At 44.1% G+C, this 26,228-nt stretch overlaps 1 protein-coding gene and 1 pseudogene across 6 annotated transcripts in view; both read right to left on the reverse strand.

Moving 5' to 3' along the window:
* The window catches only part of Osbpl10 (oxysterol binding protein like 10), a 293,428-nt gene that overhangs the window by 242,099 nt on the left and 25,101 nt on the right, over window positions 1-26,228 (reverse strand). Inside the window, exon 1 of one of the 6 annotated variants that reach the window (XM_074074054.1) lies at window positions 19,094-21,455. The exons of the other annotated variants lie outside the window; for them this stretch is intronic. Coding sequence (XP_073930155.1) covers window positions 19,094-19,149 — 56 coding nt within the window. The 5' untranslated portion in view covers window positions 19,150-21,455. Of the gene's footprint in view, window positions 1-19,093; window positions 21,456-26,228 lie in introns of those variants that run through there. 6 annotated transcript variants of the gene reach the window in all.
* On the reverse strand, window positions 3,778-7,763 carry LOC141423156 (short coiled-coil protein B-like; annotated as a pseudogene).

The following is a 26,228-nucleotide window of genomic DNA, read 5'->3' on the forward strand; positions in this document are numbered from 1 at the left end:
ACACATACACACACACATACACACACACACACACATACACACATACATACATACATACATACACACATACATACACACACATACATACATACATACACACACACATACACACATACACATACACACACACATACACATACATACATACATACACACACACACACATACACACATACATACTGGAACTTAGCAACTGAGTACATGGAGGGTAGATGGTAGAAGCCAAGCTTCTTGTTGTTCAAGTGGGGATTTACAGATGAACAAGAGGATCCACCAATCCACTAGACTGATCCATAAGGTAATGGATTAGAGCTGGAGACAACAGTATGTTAAACATGAGTTAAACGCATGTTAAATTAAATATGGATACACACAATATACATAAAATGTTTATAAATGTGTGCATATGTATGAATATGCATTTGTATTTCTTTCCCTCTGTCAGCTAAGAGAATATAAAAGAAATGGCACCCCCATGGCAAAAAGTGCACACAATGCTAAGCCCCTGTTTCTAATACCATTCTTTCAATAAAAAGAACCAGGTTCTTGGGAGAGATGGCCAATTATGTGACCAGGACAAGAAACATGTATACGGTGAGCCTGGAGCATTTTCTACTGTCAAGAAGTTTTCTAAAAAGCTCCTCACAATAATGGGGGTTTATCAAGGTAACACAGAAACCAACTGAAAAGAGCAATGGCCAAGAAAAGCAGAAAGCTCAGAGCAAGAAAATACAGTAATATTAGACTATAACCCAAAGTATAAAATAAATACAGCAGTCCCCCCTTATCTGTGGTTTTGCTTTCCTAAGTTTGTTACCTGCAGTCAACTGCAGTCCAAAATGTTAAATGGAAAATCCCAGCAATAGATCATACGTTTTAAGTTGCATACCATTCTGAGTAGTCTGATGAAATCTCACCCTGTCCTGCTCTGTCCCACCTCAGATGTGAATCATCCTTTTGCCCAGCGTATCCACACCGTATAGGCTACTTGACCATTAGTCACTTAATAGCCATCCTTGTTGCCAGAATGACTGTCACAGAATCACAGTCCTTATATATGGGGTTCGGTACTATCCCTGGTTTCAGACAGGGAAACAGCCAATTAATGTAAGACATTAATAATAAGGAGCAGTGATAATGGGAGCTCTGTACTATCTGCTCAACTCTCCTGCGAATCTGAAACTGATCTTTAAAAACCAAGAATAAGGTCTATAGTTTTTTAAATGGAAGGAAAGAGAAGGGCAGGACAAGCGTTTGGGGTTGTGGGTCTGCGGGGAGCTCCTGAGCACCCCAGCTGGCTTGGCAGGAAGCTGTCTTTCTGGGGAAGTCTTCATCTCAGCACCACACACCAATCTGAGCATAACCCCTGATCTGCGTCGGAACCACTGGCACTCAGCAACAAGAACCATCTTGAGCACAAGACAGAAGTTATTTTAAGTGGCATCAGGATTTTCCAGAACCTTTGCAAGCAGTTGATGTGAGTGCTTTAACAGGTACAAAAATCACTAGGAGGCAAGATAAAAGAACGAAAAGGGCGAGGTCCAGGACCATAAAGAACTAGAAAGCATTCCCCACTCATCTGAGCCGCTTCCCAGGTAACCAATCTCCTCTGACTGAAGACTCTCTGAAGGCCAGCAGCCAATCCTCTGTCTAGGCTGCAGAAGGGGCAGGAGGACTGTCCCGGTTACCATCTTGCTGTCACCCATCTCTCTCTCTCAAAGTCCAGTTTCCCCAAACACCAGTGTGCAGTCTGTTGCTAGTCAGAGTGCAAGTGTTATCTGGAATGGAAGGGACAACACCTGTCATGGAACAAGATGAGACCGAGAATCAGAAGAGGAAATAGACACATCAGGCCAGCCAAACTGCTTTTTCGTCTTATAATTTTAAAAGTTAGAAAAATTTGTATAAAACTAGCCTTTAAAAAAACCAAACTTGAAACAGTGAAACATATTTGTCCCTTATGGCTTTAACTGTACAACTGAAAAAGAAAAGCTGTCAGATGTGTCCCAAGGCTGAAGGGCAGCTATCACAGGTAGACAGTGCTGCCACCTAGAGCAGAGAGCTAACCACCAACACCTCCAGGTGGGCAACTTCAAGGGGAGATCCAGACAGCATCTCTGGCAGACAGAAAGCCGAGTTCTAGATTTCCCCCAGGTAAAACACTGGGTTACACAATTTCTACTGCAAGACTGAAAAGGAAAGCCCAACTTGGAACAGACCCATGTACCAAAACAGCATTAACTTAGCTCCCCCACACACATTTTGTTCTGAAACAGCTTCTTATTAAACAACAAAGCAGAATTGCAACACAATTTTAAATATTTGAAAATGAGGTCACAAAAGGGATGAAGAATGTTTGTAGTATGACTATTACACCTTCATACAGCTAAAGTCATTCATCACATCTTACAATAATACATAAGGTTATTCCATTTTTAAAGTAGCTCATATCTAATAACCATAAGCTATACTAGTGGATCGCTTTTCCTATTAGAACACTTTAATCTTATTTCTGATACTCATTCCCTTACCAAATGGAATCTACAAACTAATTTTTTAATTGTTAAAGAATAACTAAAACTCTGCAAACCAAAGTATTTTAATTTACAGAAAATTCTGGGGATTATTTAATAATCACAATATTAATAAGATTACCAACTGTGTATGTATCTAAAACTCCCATTTATTCGTGACTGTGATTAGTACACCATTAAGGAATTTTGCAGAAGCTGATTGGCTGGATACCACAAATAGCCCTGGAGAGCAAACTCTGCAACTGGCCTCTCTTAACATGTGGCTGAAAAAAGGTCAAGCTTAGCCCACTTTCATATTTGTTCCCCAAAAGGTCTGTTTCACCCCATTTCTATTTTTCCTGAAGATGCCAGAATTCCTACCTTTTCAGGTACCAAGGGGGTTATTTTATATAAAAAAAAGTTTAGAACAAATCTTCTCAATTTGACAATTTAGTTTCAAAGAAAAATCTTCATTTTCATAGCCTCAGTCTATTTTCACTTGATAAAAGAGAAACAACCAATCCTATCTTATTGCTAAATATCACAAACGATTAGCCTTAGCTAAGAAAGTATCTTATTTTGGTGAAGGGTCAAAAATTACAGTTCAGGTGGCTCTCACAGGTGATTAACAATTAAATTAACCTTCACAAACGTCAAATCAGCCAGGTGCTGGAGGCTCACTAGTAATCCTAGCTACTCAGGAGGCAGAGATCAGGAGGATTTCGGTTTGAAGCCAGCCCAGGCAAATAGTTCTTGAGACCCTATCTCGAAAAACCCATCACAAAAAGGGCTGGTGGAGTGGCTCAAGGTGAAGGCCCTGAGTTCAAACCCCAATACTGGAAAAAATAAAATAAAAATTAGTGAAATCATTTTCCCCCCTCAGGGGAAGGAGGATGGGAAGGAAGAGGTGAGTGGAGAAGAGGCACAGAGTGGTGGACAGGGTACATACACTGGGCATTCAGTACGTGATTTTGTTTGGCCACTTCCTCACAACAGTTATTTTCTTATATATCTTATTAAGTAAGCCTATGTAAAAGACATTGCTAAACCTATGTACCAAAGCAAGTTCCATAAAATATTCATCAGGTTTCATAAATACATGCAAGTCTAAGTCTCTAGAATACATTTGCACATTTTCACAGACTAACATAATACACAAACGCATGAAAGTTTCCTGTTATGTAGTTAATTTTACAAAGATCTGACATTATCTTTAGAAGTAGTCAGTGAAGCCACAAAGGTATTATAACTTAGAATTCAAGTTTTAAAGGAAAAAGGGGTAGCAATTCCATAAAATAGAGGGGAAGTCAATCCCTTTCTTTCTTTAGCTTTTTGTGTCAGGTGTTTGAAAAACACTAGACATGGATATGAGGGTTTTTATATACTGTCCAAGAACTTGGCTTTCCAGTTTGAGCTTCAGATTTTCTTCCTCAACAGCATCTACTTTTACAGAAGGCCAGCCCATGTCAGCACTCATTTCCTTGGATCATGAATTTTTGAGCCTTGAATAAAAATCCTTGATGAATAGTCTCCCACTTGAGCCTCCAGGAGGGGGGATGAGGAAGACACCTCAAACCAGGGCTCTTGGACAAACTGACCTAATTTAGCCCATTCTTAAAAGTACCTTATCCACAGTGAAGATGTGGGCCAGGTGTCTTGGTACATGCCCATAATCCCAGCGCTCAGGAGGCTGAGACAGGAGGATCAAGAATTTGGGGCCTCGGCTACATAGTGAGTTCAAGGTCAACCTGGGCAACATAACGAGACCTTGTCTCAAAAATAAATCGTAGACATGTCATAATGAAACCATTATTTTGTACAATAAAAAAAATGAAGCTGTAGAAAATATCTGAGGGATCTGATGAGGACAGTGACTTCAGCTGGATCAGAAACTGGCAAGCTTTCTCTTTAAGGTGCAGATGGATAGGACATTGCAGACAAAACGTATTTGTCACAACTGCTCAGCTCTGTCCTCATAGCACTAAGGCAGCTACAGACAACACACAGATGAAAAACTGTGGCTCTTCAACCTGCTTAACATGGCATCCAGGATTGTCCAAGATGGGTCCCCACCTCATCTCCAGCCAACTCCACATCCCTTCCCACTCCCTGAAGTACTGTCAGACAGCAGAAGCCTGGCAGCACCTCAGACACTCAAACAAACAAAGTGTGCCCAACAACTTTCACGTCCCCAGGCTCTTAATTGTGACCAGATAATTCATAGTATTTGGGGACCAAAAAGACTGATATTACTAATTAAGCTAAAATAAGAAGCACAGTCCAAGGCAAACTGTAATGTAGTCACCTAGCCTTTATTCACGATGGCTTCCCATTATGAAAGCCATTGCAAACACACCTTAGTGACCTCCTTTGTCAAGGTCCACATCAACGATTTCTCCCCTTTTCTATGCTTGTGCTGAACTCTATCTGGCAGAAGTCATCACGTCTTGTTTTTATTTCGACCATCCATCCCATTTGGTATTTCACTGCTCATGTGCGCGTTTCCTTTGAGGACTGGGATGCTTCCCCTGACTTGGCTCTACTCCAGAGTTAGCGCAGTTTGTGCTCAATGAGTTTCTTCTTACAGTAACAAAACTACTTCATTTCCCTCAAAAACCATGTTTGAGCCAGGTGTGTTGGTGCACACCTGTAATCCCAAATACATGGGAGACAGAAATGGGAGGATCACAGTTTGAGGGCATAACCAGACAAAAAAGTTAGCAAGACTCTGTCTCAAAAACAAGCTGGGAGCCAGAACCAGTGTCTCACACCTGTGATCCTAGCCACTCAGGAGGCAGCGATCGGCAGCATCATGGTTCAAAGCCAGTCCACGTAAACAGTTCAGGAGACCCTATCTCAAACATATCCAACACAAAAAGGGCTGCGGAGTGGCTCAAGCGGTAGAGCACCTGCCTAGCGAGTGTGAGGCCCTGAGTTCAAACTCCAATATTATAAAAAAAATTTTTTTAAAAACAAGCTGGGCATTATGGTGCCTGGTATGAGGGAGACAGGAGGAGAAAATTACAAGACTGGCCTGGGCAAAATAACTAAAGCAAAAAGGGCTGGTGGCATAGCTCAAATTGTAGAGTGTCTGCCTAGCAAGCACAAGGCCCGGAGTTCAAACCCCATCACTGCCCCAAAAAAACAAACAAAATAACCACTGTTTGAGTAGCACAAACCAGCTGTTCTGAACCATGAGTAACCCCAAGCCCCTAGAGAGCTGCAGAGCCTGGAGCCAGTGTCACTTCCATGACCGATGGAAGTGCCCCTGGCATCTGGTGGGCAGAGGTCAAGGATGCTACTGAGCATTGCACAACGCACAGGACGGTCCCCACCCGAAGAGCGACCCAGCCCCGAATGCAAACAGTGCTCAAGCTGAGGAACCCCGGAAAAACTGGAACTCCAGCTTACTTCCTCTCAAAATTCTCATACATTCTATGATTTTTTTTTTTCTGTACTGGGGTTTGAACTCAGGGCCTCACCCTTGCTAGGCAGGTGCTCTACCACTTGAACTACTCCACCAACCAATTATGATAAATTCTGAAATACTGAAATTCAAAGTTATAAAAACTTCCAGCACATATGCCAGAAACATTCTCAGAAAGCCAACACACTGATGATCTAGTGTAGTATAAAATGACAAGCAAAAATGGCCCAGGCCTAACGTAGAGGTTCAGGAACTGCCCAGCAAGGCGTGAGGATACCCCGCTCAGCTGTGACTCACGCAGAGGCAGCCACCTGCCCACGTGAGTGACACGGCACACGGACTGCACGTGCACTAACTTAATGGGGGGAACTCCCACAACCACATACGCCAAAGGTGAAGGATGAGCAACAAACTCTGGCTCCTTCTCAAATCTCTGACATTTGGAACCCAAAGTAGATTAAAATCATATCCTTAAAAAAAAAATCATATTCCTTATGAAAGTTGAATTGAAACCTTTTCAACTACACCCAAGATGCACGATCACAGTAACAGGAACGCCAGGGTATTGAAAGGATACTCCAGCCACATAATCTCACAAAATCACTTTCAAAAGGAAGACCTAGCCATCACCTACTTTTAACTGCTTTCATTAAGACAAATCTTTTTGCTTCCTTAGTCACAGACATCTGTACTCTTTACACTTGCTTAGTAAATTTTCCCAGATAACAGGCCTAAAATAAACCATACACCTTTCTCCTGCAAATTCACCTTTCCTGACTGCCCGCAGGAAAGGGACAGAGGCTTGTCCTGTGCTACGTGGCCCCCAGTGGCTGTGCCAAGATTCTGTTTTTTCTGTTGCAATGTTCAGGGCCACCCATCATTCCTTGTGGCAGGCAGAGGACCTACTGCCGGGCTTTATCTCCAGATTCTTCTAATGAGGCTCATAGAAATCTGGGCTAAAGTAATTAACCAGAAACACCTTATCTAAAATATCCAAACTACAGTTGGATCTGGAATGTCCTGCAAAAGTCCTTTCATTAAAGGCTTGGTCCTCAACTCAGCACTACTGGGAAGTGGTAGGAAATGTAAGAGGTGTGACCTCGTGGGAGGGCTTAAATCACTGGAGGTGTGCCCTTGGAGGGGACAGGTGAGACCCCCACCCAGTCCCTTCCTCTTCTCTCTCACTTATCCACCAAGAGGCAAATGGCTCTGCACCACCCCACAGGCCCTTTAGAAGAAACGGAGGTCCTGCAGGTACTTTTTTTTTTTCATGTTTAAGTTTTTGGTTCCGTTAGAATTTGTCCTGATGTTACCCTGGTGTTTAACGTGGTGCTGATCAGATAAACACCAATGCAGCTTATTGTTTCTTCTCACAGCTCCCTAATTAGGACCACATCTTGACTGCATCGGCCATCAGCCCCACAGAATTGAGATGCTGCGTCTGTGATATTCTGAATTCTCACATGCATTTGCATCTATTTTTGGACTTTCTGTTCTCCACTGGTATGACTCACTGTTCATGTACTAATCATACGAGTTTTAACTGTTGTCAACTTCTAATATATTTGAATATTTGGCACCAATAACAGTGTAAGAAAAAAATGTAAGAAGCTAAGCAATTTATTGATCTAGGGTTCTGTTTCCCCGTGACTAACATACACCTTAATCTCCCCAAATCCACAGGAAAATCTCTTAAGTAAAACTAAGTCAGTCTACTGTGTTCTTACTGATTTTTTTTCCAAATGAACACTATTTTTTTTTTATTCATATGTGCATACAATGTTTGGGTCATTTCTCCCCCCTTCCCCCTCCCCTTACCTTCCCTTACCCCTCGCTACCCGGCACAAACTATTTTGCCCTCATCTCTAATTTTCCAACCGAAGATTTTTAAAGAACATTACATGTCCCAATATCACCGAGGCTACTTAACATCACTTTGAAGATGATGTCATCTTACTCCTCTTCCTTGTTGCCAGCAAAAATAGAGTAAAAAATTAACAGCTTGCATGGAAACAATGAAACAGGAATTCTTTAATAGCCATAATATATTACTTTTTCACCTGAGCAAGAAATATCACGGGCCATGAGAATATTGTTTCATGCTAATCAAAGGAAAATAAACTCTAACTTTTCAGGATGGTGGAAATATTCTGTGTGGTAGTGGTTTTATAAACCATATCTATTTCTCAAAACTCATCAAATGGTACACACCTGTATTCTCAGCACTCAGGAGGCTGAGGCAGGAAGATCTTGAGTTCAAGGCCAGTTTGGGCTACACAATGTTACCTGGTCTCAAAAACAACAAAAAAAAATTTGAAGGGCAACAGAACTGAAACTTACACAAGTAAACTTCTCCAAAGCCAAATATCCTTTTCCAGTAACTAGGGCATCCTTTTCTACCACATGGTATGAGCACTTGAAAAAGTATTTGATTGCACACATCTCAAAATGATTTTGAGATTTTGCTGAGCTGGGCAATGATGACGTCCCCCCGTGTAACCATGAGGAAACTGAGGCCAGGTGAGCAGGGTGAGTTGAAACCATCTTCCTCCATGGAGACTGCAGCACATGAGCAGGGCCTGTGGAGCGCGTCCTCCACTGAGGCTCGGCCCAGCCCTGCCGCTGCAGGACGGGGATATGAGACTCACTCGTGTGCAGAGGCTCCTCGATGTCCACGCTCTGATTTATACTCATCACATGTGGAACGTACTTTAAATGTCCTCTAAGAAAATGAAAACCAAGAACTGAAATTCTTTATCAGAAAATTGCCAAACACTCAGAGAAAATCCTAGGAAAACCAATTTCCCGAGACAGCAATCAAGCTAAGAGACTTTAACTTCACAGAAGAGTGGTCACCTGGAGACGTTCCCCAGGCAGTAAGGTGGTGGCTTATAGAGCATTGGTTTTTGAGAGGAAAGAAGGCAGAAAAAGTGGTAAGTGCCCCTGTCAAGAATAAAATCATTCAAAAGAAACTAAACACCTCTGATATTATGATGGAAATAAATGTGCCTCTGAGTAATTTACCTATTAATTCTTTGAACAATCCCACTGTGTAAAGAAGGTAAGAGTAGGCTAATAAAACCAAAATCTTGTTGTTGTTTTAAAAAATGTGGCATATATAAAGTACATATATGTTAAGAGGCATAAAAAAATCATAAAGTTAAAAAAAGGCTGGAATGTGGCTCAAGTGGTAGACAGCCTGCCTAAGTAAGCACGAAGCCCTGAGTTCAAACCACCAAAAAAAAGCACAAATTTCTCATGAGAGAAAGAGGTAATAGAAGAAAAAAAACCAAAATTTAAAACCCTAATTCCATGTTCAAAGAACATAAGAAAATTCATATATATACAGAAGAGGTTAAATCTATGACAAATTATCTTTTTTTTTTTTTGAATGTGTGTGGTGCTGAAATCAAAGCCGTGTGGTGCATGCCAGAACGAGTGCTCTACCACTTAGCTACAGCCCTAGCTCTTGGTTTTTGAGACAGAGTCTCACTATGTAGCTCAGGCTGGCCTCAGCCTCCTGAGTGCTGTGGTTAAGGGGATTACAGGCACGCAGCACCAGGCCCAGCGTGTACTCATACTCTTTAAGGAAACATTTCCCAAAGGCAATTCTGTACAGTTTAGAGAAGGAAAAAGGGAAAGAGAAGAGATTAAAATAAGTGCAATTCCTGCTTACTGGTATGAGTTATCACTCAGATGCATGTAACAAAAAACTTAACTACAATGAATTAATCAGTTTTAAAAAATAATAATAATAATACAAAAACAGCCCAAAGATGGCAACTCCAAGGCTGGTAGAGTAGTTTCATGAGGAGCTCCTTTGATCCTTCTGATTGGCACCTGTAGCTATAGCTTTTGTTTGCCTGATACCAGGTGGCTTCAGCCCCCTCAGGCAGGAGGGAGGAGGAAGGGACAGTGACAAGACTGTCTGACGACACACAGAGATCCTACTTATCAAGAAGCCCCCACACTGCAGGAGCCTCTACTTACACCTCATGGCTAGTATGGGGTCACCCAGAGCAGTGTGGGAGTGGGAGATGAGAACGCCACTAAGAGCAAAACCAGAATTCCATCCAAAAAAGAGCCTGTAGGTTTGGTCAGTGTTAAAAAGGCCCGTCCAGGCTGGGGATGTAGCTCGGTGGTAGAGCAGTTGCCTAGAATGCATGAGGCCCTGGATTCCATCCCCAGTACCACAAAAATTAAATGAATACATAAAAGGTCTATCTCATTTGTCTCAGACATTCAAACTGTGTATCTGATGTTGAGGCTCTGAGAAGCCATGACAAGTAAACCTTTTCAACATAACACAGTACTTAAACTTGTTTGAAAACAAAATTATTTCCTTTGAAACAGCTTTCAGTGCAATATATCTTAGGAAATGCTGCTTTGGGATCTCAAAGAAGAAAAATACCTACAACTAAGAAAGAGTCTGCTTTCATCCTTAGAACGATAAAAGGGATATGATGCACTTAAGCAAAGAGCTCCAGAAATAAAACTACTGAGGCGATCAGAAAATTCTACAAGCAGGAGCTGATGTGTTTACGAATTTTGTGTAATCATACTTCCCATGGGAAAATCTTTTCTCTTTTCCACTTATGGATTTATAGGCTGGGACACCTCATCTCCTCCAAAATTCAGAAACAGTCCCTCTTCCACGGCATTGCCCTTGGTTCTCACTTCCCAATGGCCTCCACCCATCCAGAGTCTCTCCAAGCATCCTATTCCTCCTTGCAGGTCAGTCTTATGCACGCATTGTCCTTCTTTCTTCCCCCATTATTACTACTTTATATTATCTAAAATCCTTTCTGTATGTTTTATATTCCATCTGCACACAACCACCATCCACTCAGGTAGACTGCTGTTAACTTAATGCTGTGACAGACTCTAATATTACTTCCAAGAAGTAATAAAACTATGTTTGTAGTTTTAGAAAAAAAGCGGGGAAAAAAATTCAAAACATAATTATCCATTCTGATTCTAAAGCATTTGTTTTTTTTTTTTTTCATTTTTCTTTTATTATTCATATGTGCATACAAGGCTTGGTTCATTTCTCCCCCCTGCCCCCACCCCCTCCCTTACCACCCACTCCACCCCCTCCCGCTCCCCCCCTCAATACCCAGCAGAAACTATTTTGCCCTTATCTCTAATTTTGTTGTAGAGAGAGTATAAGCAATAATAGGAAGGAACAAGGGGTTTTGCTGGTTGAGATAAAGATAGCTATACAGGGCATTGACTCACATTGATTTCCTGTGCGTGGGTGTTACCTTCTAGGTTAATTCTTTTTAATCTAACCTTTTCTCTAGTTCCTGGTCCCCTTTTCCTATTGGCCTCAGTTGCTTTAAGGTATCTGTGATTCTAAAGCATTTGTAAGAAAGCCATTCATCAAAGCCAGTTCCAAGCCAGCCCTAGTGGCTCACGCCTGTAATCCTAGCTACTGAGGAGGCAGAGATCAGGAGGATCTCAGTTTGAAATCAGCTCTGGGCAAACAGTTCATGAGATCCTATCTCAAAAACACTCATCACAAAAAAGGTCTGGCAGAATGACTTAAGCAGTAAGAGCACTTGCCCTGGCAAGTGTGAGACCCTGAGTGCAAAGCCCAGAAGTCAGTTCCATTAAAATATTTATTCCTTTTAATTTCATTTTAATAGTTAAAAAAATGAAATGTAAATACATTTCTCACATTTGGAAACATCATCCACTTCCATGGTGCACATGAGTATCTCCCTGACAATAAACCTACTAGCTCTCTGTTTCAGAAGGGAAGCAAGAAAATGCCACATTTTATTTCAGGAAGAAAAAAAAAAATTAAACAGGTCAAATATATAAAACTTTCATTGAGAAAAGCAATGCTTCATTTAAGCCATTAAAAGAAAATGCATTTAACTCCCCAGTGGATCCCCTGCTCTATACTACAAAGGGTTTGTTCAGTGTACACTTTAAAGCCCCAGTCTTGGCTCATCACAGCTCTTAGTGAAGTCACTGAAGGGAACTGAGCCCCAAAGAGTCTTCTTGCCTTCTGTTACCCACGACTCTCTCCTCCAAGAGACGTAAGTCACTGCAGTGCCACAGATGCCTCCTAGAGCCCATTCTTTCCTTGTGGAAATCTCCATCCTCTCCCCAGGCTGTGAGCATAGCTCAGAAGGTACAGCCAACCTGGCCCAAGGCAGAACACCTCTCAAACTGCTTCCAGAAAGAAGGCTGGATGCTCCTGACCCCACGGTCACTAAGAACCTACAGCTCCTCACTCCCATGCCTTCCAGCTGGTCCAAAGCTCGATAGAACCTCGCACTGCACTCCCCCCATCCTTCATCTTTCTACTGTACCCCTGGAGCCAGCCCCACCTGCCCTCCCTCCTGTCTGGGCTAGAGCCTGGAACACCATCACCTCTAACCAGACTGTGCTCCGAGTTCCCTGACCCAACCTCCAAGATAGTCTTCAAGACAGCCAGACCCAGAAATCCACTGTCAACTTACCCACGAGAACTGAAAATCTATGTCCAAAAAAAGACTTGTACAAAAGCATTCCCAGCAGGTGTGCTCATCAAATCCAAAACGAGACACAACCCAAATGTCTGGCAACAGAACAGACTGCAGTGACCCATCCACACAATGCTACTCAGCAGTAAAAAGGAGCCACTACTGATAAGCACAGCCACATGCATGAGTTTCCAGTTAAGTTGACTGGAAAAAGCCAGCCACAGTAAGAAACTTCCTCAGAACACCACCCATGTGAAATCCAAGAAAGGATAACTGGCGATAAAGACCGGAGAGTGGCCTAGGGAGGTGGGGTGGGGGACCGAGGAGCAGCGGCATGGGGGAACTGTTGGGGGCAATGCGGATGTCCTGTATCTGGTGTGGAAGGATGACAACATGAATGTTACAACTGTCAGTCATTTTCCTGCTTAGGTTTTTTTTCTGAGCTCCACGACATCACATGAACCAAAGCTCTTTGGCATGCTGTCCCTGCTTCCCCAGTCCAATCCCACCCCTTCTCCCCTCACCTTCCCCTCCAGCTACACTGCTCTCCTACTGAGGATCCCACATGTCCCCATAGGCAATGTTGTCTGTCACCTCTGCCCCTCCGTACGGAAAGCCCCACATCCTGACCCAGCCACATCCTGATGATCTCGCTGGGCAAGACGCCTCTCCATGGCCCAAGAAGGATCAGGTGTCCCACCCTGCAGCTCTCGGTGCTTACAGACATCACAACCCTGCCCTCCAAAATGCATGTGTCCACCTGCCTCCCCAAGTGTGAACTCACTGCCTGGTGCACTAGGGGCTGAGGATGGGTCCACATTCAATTAACGTTTTTGCAACAGTGAGTGAAATATTAAAAACCAGTCTAGTCTCCTCCTTGGGCCAAATACACAGATGGACACTTGCAATATCAATATTTAAGGAAATCACTTCAGAAGAAAAAAGGTAAATGTTTTATATTCAATGTACAGGAGACCATGTTGATGCAAGATCTGTTGCAAACAAAAAGAGTGGGATAAACGACTAGGTGCATTCTCATCATGAGGGCAGAGACGAAAAGAGAGCGGAGTCATCATGGGTAAGCAGGAGACTCTCAGGGAAGGCAGTGAGCAGAGAGAAGGCTCTCTGATGGACATCAGAGTGGTCCCATTTCTAGTGGATTTAAAAACTGAGGGTTAGTCCAGCAAACCTCCCTGAACTGTGTAAATTCCAACAGAAGCGGCGGGAGGCAGGCAATAACCTACAAGGAACCAAGGTTTTAAAGCATCCATCTGGACCCCTCCCCCTCCCCCAGGGAATCTGGCTGCTGACGACTGCCAAGATGAGATCCACTGACCCCAATCTCTTGCTCTCTCTCATGGCCTCACTCAAGATGGACCATGATTTCTCTGAGAGAAACAGAATCCACCACCTGACATCTTTCACGTCTCGTGGGGCACTGGCTTCACCAAGAAAGAAAGTGGAGCAGTGTTATAGGACTGCACGTGAAATGAATTCCTTAAATATCAGGAAGCAGAGACTGTAAGTACACCGCTCCTTTTAGCACTGCTTGCTGCCAAATGCATCTCCAAGACATGGAGCGTGGCTGCATCTCTTCCCTGCTATCCGACGTGCCAGCATACCCATAGCGTTCCAGAACTGTCACGGTGCTGGTTGTCACCCTGGCTTCTTTCTTCCTTCTCCTCACACTTAAGAATTCAACCAGAGCTAAGTGAGGGGACCCGTGGGTGTGGGGACCCTCGGGCACAGGGGCTCAGGCTTAAAGACAGGAGGATCACCAGCTCCAAGACAGCCTAGGGTACACAGCAAGATCCTGTGTCAAAAAAAAACAAAAACCAACAACAAAGCAGAACCGAGTTCAGTGAACTTTTACCTCAGGGATTTCTGAAGCAACGGTATTAAGGACTATTAAATGGAGAAGAAGTAAAACATTTTTTTTAATAACAAAAAGGATGAGAAGTCACTCAATTAAGACTTTAAAACTCTTTCTTTTTCCTTCCTGCCTACTAAATACAAGATGTTAGGCTGCGTGCCACTGAGATAACTGACGCAGTGCCCAGCCTCACAGAGGGAGGCAGAGGCTGCATACAGCAAGCGGCAGGGTGGGATTGGTGACAACAGCTGCCTGTAAGTAGCTCAGAGTGCTCAGGAGGCGACTCTGGAATCCTTATCGAAGGTCAAGGCACCTGCCCGGCTGAGGGGAGGGAAAAAAAGAAAGCGCAGAGACAAGGGTATGGGTGGAGCTGGGCATTGGTCCCATTGAACCAGGGCAGGTACTCCTTCCCTCACTCATTCAACCAAGTCTGAAAGCACCAAGAAGAGGTCACAGGAAGTCACCTTAGAGTTTGGAGTGTCCTATGCTTTAGGAAGATTACCATGGACATGGTGTTGAAGTAGCCCAGCACTGGGGGAGGCAGGAGGATCGTAAGTTCAAGGTCAGCCTGAGCTACATTTTAAGACCGTCTCAAAAAAAAAAAAAAAAGAGCTAGGAGGCCAGTGGGAAAATGACTGTGACAGTCCAGGCTTAGAAGCCAGGCACACGGAAACAAGACAAAACAGAAGCAGCAGAGGAGAGAGACACATGGGACAGAGGAAGAGCAGGACTCACGGGTTTGTGAAACACCCAATTCTGGCAACTTTGTGGGCATCGAAACCATGGCGCCAAGACAAGACAGATGGCAGGAGCAGGGAGTGAGAGTTGAGGTCAATGGGGAGAGAGGAGGCTGGAACCTCATCGGCACAAGTGCACAGTTACGGTTCTCACACTCCACCCAGGGACCAAGGCTGCCACAAGCTCGAGGCTCACTGCCGAGGCCGAAGCCAGCTCAGCAGCTAGCATCACCACAGTGGGAAATGTGAATGCTGTGTTCCTGCAAGGCCAGATGTCCCCCAACCTAGGAAGTCACCTCCCAGTCCCTTTCAGCCTCCACATGACACCTTCTCTCACTCAGGCATTCTTCTGAAAACATGAGGTGACCAGGAGGAGTCTACATGGGAACATTAAGGAAACCAGTGTGAAAGACCCTAACAGGGCAGGGGAGGTTCCCAGGGACACACTCCATGTGTTGGGCAAAGGGTATGGCCAGGGAGAGAACCAGTGTTCCCCAAAGCAGAGTCTGGAAGGGTGTAGGGGCTGCATGGGAAAGGAAGGATGGGGTAGAAAGAAGCCCAGCCTCAGTCTCTGCTACGGAGGGCTCTGGGGGAGGCTGCTCTATGCATTTGGGCTGCTTGGAGGCCAAGGGCACATGCTCCCAATCATTGATTGACACCAGTCAGTGATGGCACCCACTGGATACAAGGCCACCAGCGTGGATGATGGACTGTGGCTGCCCAGTCACCTCCAGGCTGACGGCTCGAATGAGGCAAGGCAGAAGGTACAGGCGGAGTTGCAAGAGTCAAGGACTGGGTGCACTGGCCTCCTACAGGGATCTGCACAGGGCACCAACACCACCTGCCAGGTTCAATCCAGACAACACCACCTAAGGAGGGAAAGAGAGAAGCACCATTCCTCATGACCTGCCCAGAGGGAGCAAACCCTAAAGAGCCTCAGGCATGGAGTGTGACTTCACAGTCCAGACCACAGCTTCCCTCTGGATACAGGGTTTATTGCTCCCAACTGCCAGCAGTGGCTGCAGTCCCCTTCCTCTGCCCAAGAGCGGCAGGCTGAGCAAATCTCTGTGACCACACCAGAGCCATAAACGGACAGCGTCCTCAGCCACATAACTGACAACTTCCTTCCTGTTTTATGGTGCCTTTTACATTCACTTTATAAAGTTTCATCTTTTACTTTCCACATTCCATCATGTGCTCTCAATGCGCCCCAGGAGTGTTGCTAAGCAGTTTTAATTTTCCAGGAAGTCTTTCTAGGCCTCTCCTTTCCACTAAGCATGGCTAAGAAACTGCAAAAGGCCCCCAGAGTGAGTTCTCTGCATAGGTGAACAGCCCAATCCACACCATTCCATAAGGAATGGACTCAGGGAGAACTCAGAACCTTGGCTGGACCCCCACCACCTATCTTGATGCATTTTGAGGGTATCTGGGCCAAAATGGCACCAAATGAGTAAAATTTTAAATAGCAAAATTAGCCTCGTAATAAAAAACTATCTGATTACTTAGCGTGAATGGGACAGGTATTTGGTAAGGTGCCAGAGAAATCCCTAAATCACCAGTCAAGTCCACACAGAGATAAATGCTCAAATCAATTCACACATTAATTGTCAGTCACTGTGATTAAACTCACAGATCAAGGTTCCCACAATGCTGTGGGGATGGGGGAGCAGGGGAGTTCCAAGCTGATTTCTCCACCAAAGCCAAGTGGCCTCGAATGTCTTTCCTAATGTACACCATAATTATTTCATGGAAGTACCTACCAAGCAACCAAAAACTGGGAGAGTAAAAGGTTAAAACAGCACAGCTAACCTTACAGAGCCCAGACTGGTGCAGGAGGCTGGCTGCTTACATCAGTGCTGGTCCCATGAAAACACTGCACAGTGCAGGAAAAATTAAAGGAGCTGCGTCCCTTCCTCACACCACAGACTCAAAGGTCCAGACACACTAAGGACTTAACTGAGGAGAACAAGCTTCTGAAACTCAGCAGAAAATAGAGGAAAACATCTCTCCAGCTAGCTATAAAGAAAATGCTGAGTTTCTACCACATTAAAATAAGAACTTCATGACCTAACGCGCCATCTGTGGACTTGGTTGGGTGGGTCCTGGAGCTGCGGTTAAGTGAAACCCCTCGGTTGTCAGAGTCAGCCACTATTTTTAAGCTGTACTTGTGTATGCTTCTGAGGTACCTGTCAGGAGGAATGGCTGTTTCTGTCAGTGAATAAAGCAGTGAGCAGCATAATTAAATAATATGAAAAAGAGGTAAGAATGTCTGCTTGGTAAAACATTAATAACATTAAAGGAACTGGAGGTGTGGCTCAAGCAGTAGAGAGCCTGCTTTGCAATATAGCATAAAGGGACAGCTATGAACTAAGAAAAGATACTTACAACTCATAGATCCCAAAAAGGATAAGTATATAAAATATAGAAAGGACAGAGAATATACAAACCAATGTGAAAAATGACAAACAACCCAATAAATAACTACACAAAAGAGCCATGCTGGGGTTTTTTTGTTTGTTTGTTTTTTGGCAATACTGGGGTGTGAACTTGAGGCCTTGTGCTTTCAAGTCAAGCCTCTACCACTTGAGCCACAACTCCAGGCTCTCTGGTTTAGTTACTTTTTGTATAGGGCCTTACTTTTCTGCCCAGACTGGCCCCAGACCATGACCCTCCTACAGATACCTCCAAATAGCTTGGGGTTACAGATCTGCACCACCACAACCTGGCTTGTTGGCTGAGATGGAGTCTAACTTTTGTCCAGGCTGGCCTAAAATTGTGATTCTCCCAATCCCCACCTCCCAAGTCGCTGGCTAGAATTTCACAGAAAGGAAAAATGACCCTTAAGCATATAATGAACTGCTCTCTTTCTGATAATCAGGGAGACACAAATTAAGTCACGAATAAGACATCACTTATATCCACTGACCTGGCAAAATTAAGAAATCTTACAATATCAAAAACTGGAAAAGATGTAGAATGGGATTGCTTACCCTCTGCAGAGGGGCATTAAACTAGTACAACGCTTTAGAAAATGATTTGTCGTTATCGTATGACATTCAGTATTACATACCCAAAGCCCAACAACTCCATTTCTACATACCTGTGTACCTGTGTTTGGGGAAGCACACACAAACATGGGTAAACAGCAGCACTGCTTACAGAGAGAAAACAGTCAGCAAGCTAAACACCCATCACCATGGTACAACGCAGACGTGGGCACATACAGGAGTGGTAGGAGTACTGACAGTAAACACACTGCAGTTAAACACAGTAAGAGGGGCAATTTCAAAGCCACAATGAGAAAAATTAGGTTTGAGAACACTACATACAACATGTTGTTTTTAAAAATGTATAAAGCTAGGTCTGGAGGTGTGGCTCAAGAAATACAGCGCCTTCCTAGTAAGCACAAAGCCATGTTCAAGCCCCAGTACTGGTAAAATACATACGTATACATATACATCTGTAGATATAGGCAACATTTAAAACAAATGATATATGATGTAGAGATAACACATTTTTAAAATACCTACTGTAAAAATAATTTATTTATAAAAAGGCAAAGGAATGACAAACTGAAAACTCAAGAGCTATGGTGATGCGTGAGAGAGAAGAAACATGGTTATTACCCTCCCCAGCTTGCCTGGCAGGCTCTGGTCTGTTCCCTTTCTTATAACACCCCAGAACATACATAACTGATGTGTTCTTTTATATAAACCAAGTATTACATTTTTAAAATATCTATTTGTTCTGGCAGTACAAAACCACAGAAATGAAAATAGTCGTTTAAATTATATGATTATAGGTTCAATTTATATTTCAATTATATGGGATATTTATTATTATTGCCATTTTACTGAAGAAGAAACTGAGGCTCAGGAAGACAGGGTAGTTTTATATAAATCCAGCTAAGGGAAGTCACAAGACTGGGCTTTGAGACTTAGATTAAAATTCCATGTTTTTAACACTGTGCTACACTGTTAAGGTTTCCACCAGCAAAGGAAAAGAAAAGCCTAGAAATGTTCACAAGCTTAGGAATCCCGCCGAGACCTCCACGGTAAGCAACTCACCTTAGACTCGGAGCCTCTGTGTCTTCCAGAAGTGGCGGGAAATGAGCATTTTTCATTCAGGATTTCTCTGCTCTAAAGCCACGAGTTTATTTACATCTTAACATATGGTTGTATTAAATAAAAACAATCCTTTCAAACTCAATGAGATGTGCAATTTGTAGAAAATTGTGACAAAGCATTTTGTTTTATTTCACAAATGCAAATAAAGAATCCTGGTGCTCAGTGAGAACCATGCTTGGAGCAGGCTGGGTGGGCTGAGGAGTAGTTCTTGCCTGCGAGGCACATCTGTCCGGTGACTAAAGCCATCCACCCCCGGGCTCTTTCCTTTCTGGCATCCAGCCTCCTCTCACACACCTCCAGGTCTTAACTGCGCAGCATTCCCCCGAAGGCATCCCGGCTGCCGTCCAGGCTGGGAGCCTGCTGGGACTGGAGCACATGTCCACTGTGGGCTCCTTCCTAGGCTGCCAGGCTTCCTGGGGTGACCCACTCACAACTCCCACCGCACTTCCAGGCACAGTACGGCAGGTGGTAAGCAATGAACGAGTGAGCCACTGAAGGAAGGAAGGACCACCCCACCGTGTGACATCCACATCCGTAAGGGAGGAGGGACCGGAGTAATGTGGCATCCACAGCCAGGCTGACCTGTGGGGATGTCCATGCCAACATGAGTTTGCTAGCTAAGATATGAGTAAAGCCTGCCCTGTGATGCGTGGTGCCTGCTCCATTTGTGCTGCTCTAACAGAATACCACCACTGGGAACTTATCAAGAATAAGACTGATTTCTTATACCTCAAGAGGCTGGGGAGATCAGGGGCCAGCACCTTGCAAGGACCTTCTGACTGCATCATGACATGGCAGAAGGTGTCACACAGCAAAAGAGAGCACAGCCACAGCCACAGGCCCTTTCATGACAGCAATAATCTGTTCATGAGGTGGAGCCCTGTGACCTCAACACCTCCCAACGCTGCTGCACTAAGCGTTAACATCCTAGAGCAAGGTCTTGGGGAGCACATGGTTATTAGAATTAGTGGTGATAGGGCTGGGGATGTAGCTCAGTCAAAGGTAGAGCACTTAACAAGAATTGGCAGCAAGAATGCACACAAAATGTGTCCCCAGGCCACGCACAGAGGCTCACATCTGTAATCCCAGTTACTCCAGAGGCGGAAATTGGGAGGATCACAATCCCAGTAAAAAATTAGCAAGACCCTATCTTAATCATCCCAGCTACACTGGAGGCAATAGGTAGAAGGATCCCCAGGCAAAAACACAAGACCCTATCTAAAAAAAAAAAAAATCAAATAGCAAAAAGAGCTGGAGGTGTGACTCAAGTTCCAGAGCCCTGAGTTCAAATCCCAGTACCAGAAAAAAAAAGTGGGTCCCTTAAGCTGTTGACAACACATTAGAACTGCAGAGGGAAAAAGGCCATTGTGCAGCTGGCCAGGATAGTCCCCGGGGTGCTTTATTCACAACACGTTCCCAGGTCCTTCCAGTGTGCAAACACCTGCATAAGCCAAGAGCAAGGAAGGAAGTGACACCTGCAGGGCCTCACTGAGGCTGCCGCACACTCTTACTGTTAGTGAACTCCCACTGTAGAGTGGGCTCTGCCTATAGAGCGGTGATTCTTCATCAACCTCCTCCTGCTCCCTCCCCCACAACATCTCTTCAAAAAAGAGCAACCTAGACTTTCAGGCGAGTCACTATACCTAAATATTTGTGTGTATGTGTGTGAGAAAGACAGACAGACAGAGAGACAGAAATGGAGGGGAGGAGGAAGGAACTGGGAACAAGGGGCAAGAGAATGGCTCCGTTCTCCACCAGAGTTCGGCAGCTTCAGTGCTGGGGCTAATTCCTGAACCTCAGCACTTCTGCGCTAAACAGGACCTATTTCCAGCTCCAGCTACTGCAGCTGACTGGTCCCTCGATTCCTAGTATGTACGACGCGTAAGGAAATCCCCAACCAGAATCATTCAGAGAAGGTTCAATTTGTCCTTTGTTTAACCCTAAACCAGTTAAAGGTGTGATGTGGCCACAAGACTAGCTTCAAAAGGAAAGAAAAGAAAGATGGCAGGCCTGGCCAAGATGCTACAAGCCAGGATGCAGGACTAAATTAAATGGCCTCTAAGCCTCTCAACTCTAATCATCTGCAGACAGCCTTTTGTGCACTGCTAACACTAGGCTGGAAAAGAGAAAAAAAAAAATCACTTCCAAGTTCCCTAAGGAGGGCTATGGTTCTCCCTTCTTGGGATGATCAGGTAGATCTGTAAAGCCAATGGCTCAACAATGAAAAGGAACCCCTGAGTAACAAGACCTGACTACACAGATGCACCTCAAAACATTACACTGGCCAGGGAAGCCAAACACAAGCAGGGACATACTGTGCAAGTCCCCCTGCATTTCTCTTTCTTCCCCCCCCCCCCCGCCACTTTGGCAGTACTGGGGATTGAACCCAGGGCCTAAGCACTATACCACTTGAATAAGCGCTACCCTGAGAGTTACATGAAATGATGAATAGGAAAAATTACAATAGACCCTTGATATCGATAGGTATACGGCCCCAAGGAGAGTGCTGAGGATAAACCACAAATGCTCAAGATGCACAGAATTCAGCATTCTAAAATTACTCATTTACCTGAGACCACAGGTACAGCAGGGCTGAGTATTTGTAATGTGAAACTACATGGAGTAGGTGACATTACTGTTATAAACATTAATACTGCCACCAAAAACTGCATCTAAATTCAGGCTGTTTATCTCAAATACTGCAGATGACTCACTTCTCCCATTACACCACCCATCTTCCACTAAAGCCATGCTGCCTGTCAACAAATTTCAAACTGTCATGTCCTCACCTCAATTAAGCACACTACCTTCACCTTGCTTTGGGAGCACCATTTGCCTTTGGAAGGCAGATTTTCACAGAATGAAGGGCAGGGAAACACTCAGCAGCTCACACAATGATTTCAACACAGCAGAAAGGTTCTGGAATCCACTGAGCAGAAGAATGCATGTGGAAGGTTCAAATTTTTGGTTTCGAAAATTTTTTTTTTTTTTTTGGCTTTTTTGGAGTGCACTTGATCAGAAACAAGTGTGATAAACTCATGGAGAAGGTGGGCTTGCTGTACAGCAAAAGAGGGCAGGAAAAGAGAGATGGTGATCACCTAGGGTGGTGTGGGATAGGGGTCACAAGACCACATTCTGGGGAGACGGTAATATTCTACCCCTGGATGAGGGTTTGGGAAAAAGGTACGTGCGGTTGTAAAAACTCAGGAAATGCATACTTAAAATTTGTGCACGTCACTGTGAAATACTACATCAAGGGGGAAAAATGTAAATAAATATTGCTAATGACATTCATGAACTATTTGCGAGGTACACTGATGTCACCAATTTACTTTGTTTTTAGGATTTATTTTGTTTGCTTGTTTTGCAGAACTGGGGTTTGAACTCAGGGCTTCATGCTTGCTAGGCAGGCACTCTACCATTTGAGTCACACTTCCAGCCCTTTTTTTTTTTTTTTTTTTTTTTTTGGTGGAACTCTGGGCTTTGCACTTGCAAAGCAGGAGCTCTACTGCTCGAGCCAGATCTCCAGTCCAGCTTACTCTGAAATGTAAAATAAAATGGGCTGATGGAGGGAGGGATCTATAGGGAGACATGTGGTAAAGCAAGTATAATAGATGTCAGTTAGAGTCAAGGCTGTAGATACATGTGTGGTCACTGTGCAATACTTTGGACATTTCTGTGTGTTTGGAATTTTTCATAATACAATGTTAAAGGGGGAAAGAAAGTCAAACAGAATGAAAAAGATAAGTTAACTGCTAAGAAAAATCACAGAAATTACTGGCATCCACTGGGATTTAAGTTAGCTATAAGCTCCTCAGAAAATGGCAGAGGTTGATGGCCGCTTAGCGCGTAAATAATGGTGATAATCCATTGGGCAGCCATCGCACATTAGGAGTGTGCACTGGATGATCACAACCTCCCTGGGGCAAGGAGGCATAACGCCATCGTACAGATAGCAGAAATTTACCTGAGAAACGTGCCTAGTTTCTGCAGCTTCCCATGTCCTACACCACACTGAAAAAAAAGAGCCTGTCACCCAGCACTTCTTCCCTCTTACTAAGGTCAGAGCCACACCAATGGCACAGGCACAGCCTGGCAGCCTCTCTGATCCAGCAATTCCACACTCCTGGTGACAGCACTGGCACTTGAACTGACCCGTCTTCCTCAGTAGCCTGTGGAGTCTCCTATACTCAGCCCTCTTCATCTCTTCCTTTCACTACAAGGAAACTCTACACGCTACCCAGCCTCCAAGTACACACACCTACAACCACAAACAACACAAAGGAACCCATTCAGCACCACAAACAGCTTTCTAGCCCATGTTCCTAGTTTACAAAAGCTTGAAAGCTAAAAACTCCATTTCACTGACTCTCTTAAAGCTAAATTCTTCCAAGCAGACATATCCATGCAAGACTGGAAAAATGGAGGAACAATAGGAAGCAGGACAAACTGGAGGGCCACACTTACAGCAGGATGGTGACAGGCATGTTTGACTCCTCAGAGCAGCTGTGGCCAATGTTTCAATGTTCTGCCTCTAGTGTCACAGGTCCCAAGGTGGAAGTAAGTTAGAACCATGCTATGGCTATAAGCTGGTTGGGGACAGGCTGTGTTACTCCTCACCATGCAGCATTCAGCGTGGTTCTTCTCAGAATACCAAACAACCTTCTAATAAATCCCAACCTGCTCAGACTGCTCAAGGAACCATCTGTCTGTAATGAAGGTCCTAACCAAGATGCGTTCTGAAGGGCTCCAACCTGCTTCCAAAGTCAGGAGCCAACACAGACACCTGCCATACAGAAACCTCCCCAAGGCAGGACAGAAGCGTCCCACCTTCCCGATAAGAGGGAGGACAGGCAGTAGGGAGACCAGTCCCTCAGGGCCTATCAATATTTGCAGTGTCTCCCAGAAAAGCAAGCCCAAAATAGCCTTTCAAGTGTCGAGGGAACAGGAACAGCGACCTCAGGAAGGTCTCTGGCCTCACTCCCTAGAGTGAGATTTAAATAAATAGGTAATCAGGTAGTCTTCTCATGAAAGAATGACAAAAACAATGCTGGCATTATGGTCTTGGGACACTCTAGTGAGACACAAAGACATGAATTGGCTGGGCACCAGTGGCTCACACCTGTAATCCTAGCTACTCAGGAGGCAGAGATCAGAAGGATCGAGGTTCGAAGCCAGCCCAGGCAAATAGTTCAAGAGACTCTATCTCAAAAAAACCCATCACAAAAATAGGGCTGGCAGAGTAGCTAAAGGTGAAGGCCCTGAGTTCAAGCCCCAGTACCGCAAAAAAAAAAAAAAAAGAGAGAGAGACATCAATTGTTTTTCAACAATCACAACTTAACATAAAACAAATTTTTTGTTCCCTCCAAAGAAAAACCTGGCTTCCCCCGCCCTTCGGTACTAGGGTTTGAACTGAGGGGCTAAACCTTGAGTCATTTCACCAGCCCTTTTCTTTGTGATGAGTTTTTTTAAGACAGGATCTCAAGTACTATTTGCCCCAGCTGGCTCCAAACCATGATCCTCCTGATCTCTGCCTCCTGAGTAACTAGGATTATAGGCATGAGCTACAGTGCCTGGTGCTCCTGGCTTATTGACATTACCTATGACCTTGTGCTCAGATGAGAAAAATCCTCCTCCTCTGAGCATGACCAGGAGACATGGCAACAGTTGAAAGCGAGGCAGCCCACGGTGCAGTCAAGGTGCAGAGGCTGGCTAATACCACTGTTAGGAAAGATGACAAAGCACACAGGCTTCATTTCTGCAGTGGCTTCTAACTTGTTCTGAAGGCAATTCCAAAAAAGTGTCTTCAAAATATGTTCAGGTATGGCAGCACTGCTATAAAAAAAAAAAAAAAAAAGGGTGGGGAGCCTTGCCATTACTAATCTACATATTTGGGAAGTCCTATTTGAAAAATTCATCTTTTAGAGTATCATTGTATACAGTCATATGGTCACTTGCTTCTTGGTTTGTTGTGTGTGCACCAGCTAAGAAGGGAGAAAAAAATTAAGCATCTGCTATGCTTTAGCCTTAGTGACCATTTTCAAGGAAGGGCAAAGAAACTCAAGCTACTATGATACCCTGGTGACCACCAAGTCAGCACAGAGCTGAAGCGTGACTTTGGCTCCGATCATAGATTGGTCCCTGCATAGCCAACTACCTGGTTTACTTTAGCCCTGGCCTGATTTCTACCAATAGTCAGAGCTCTGGGTGCTGCTATTTTGCAGGGCTGAAGTAACAAGTGAATTATTAACTCTCTTACTAAAAACATAAAAACTTCCCAAAAGGACAGTGCACCTCACAAATTAGTGCTTAAAAATACCTTCCCTGCCAGATCTAGTTTTGTTATATTTTAGGCCTCGCCAGATTCTGATGTACTAACAATTGTCAGGCATGTGGGTGCATTATGCTTTTAATACCAACTATATGTACATACATCAAGATTTCACAAAAATGTACATGAAGTCAGCACTGGTGGCTCACACCTGTAATCCTAGCTACTTGGGAGGCAGAGATGAGAAGGATCAAGGTTCAAAACCAGCCCCAGCAAATAGTTTGTGAGACCCTATCTCAAAAATACCCAACACAAATCAGGGCTGGTAGCATGGCTCAAGTGGTGGAACACCTGCCCAACGAGCATGAGGCCCTGAGTTCAAACGCCAGTACTGTCAAAAAAAAAAATGCATTTGAAAGAAGGCAGGACTCAAAAGAAATGAACAAAAACGGACAACCGTTGTACTAAGTGGTGGATGAAGGACCATTTTTTTTCCACAAAAGAACTCTTAATTTTGTCAGATCAACTTTTTAATAATACAAAAGCATCTTTCCGTGAATGCCAAATCTTACCTGAGATGTTTGAGAACCAGATTTTTTCTTCTTCATTACCTATACAACCAAGGATATTTTAGTCTTGTTTTCTGAAAAGTCACTAAGCTAGGGATTCCTCAGCAAAGGCTCATGAGCCAAATCCAGCCCAGCACTCGCTTCTGTAAGGAGGGTTTTATTGGAACACAGTCGCACCTGTCTGTTTGCATATGGTCCATGGCTGCTTTCACACTACAAGAGCAGAGTGGGAATT

This window comes from Castor canadensis, chromosome 5 (genome assembly GCF_047511655.1).
Source record: "Castor canadensis chromosome 5, mCasCan1.hap1v2, whole genome shotgun sequence".
Classification (NCBI taxonomy): domain Eukaryota; kingdom Metazoa; phylum Chordata; class Mammalia; order Rodentia; family Castoridae; genus Castor; species Castor canadensis.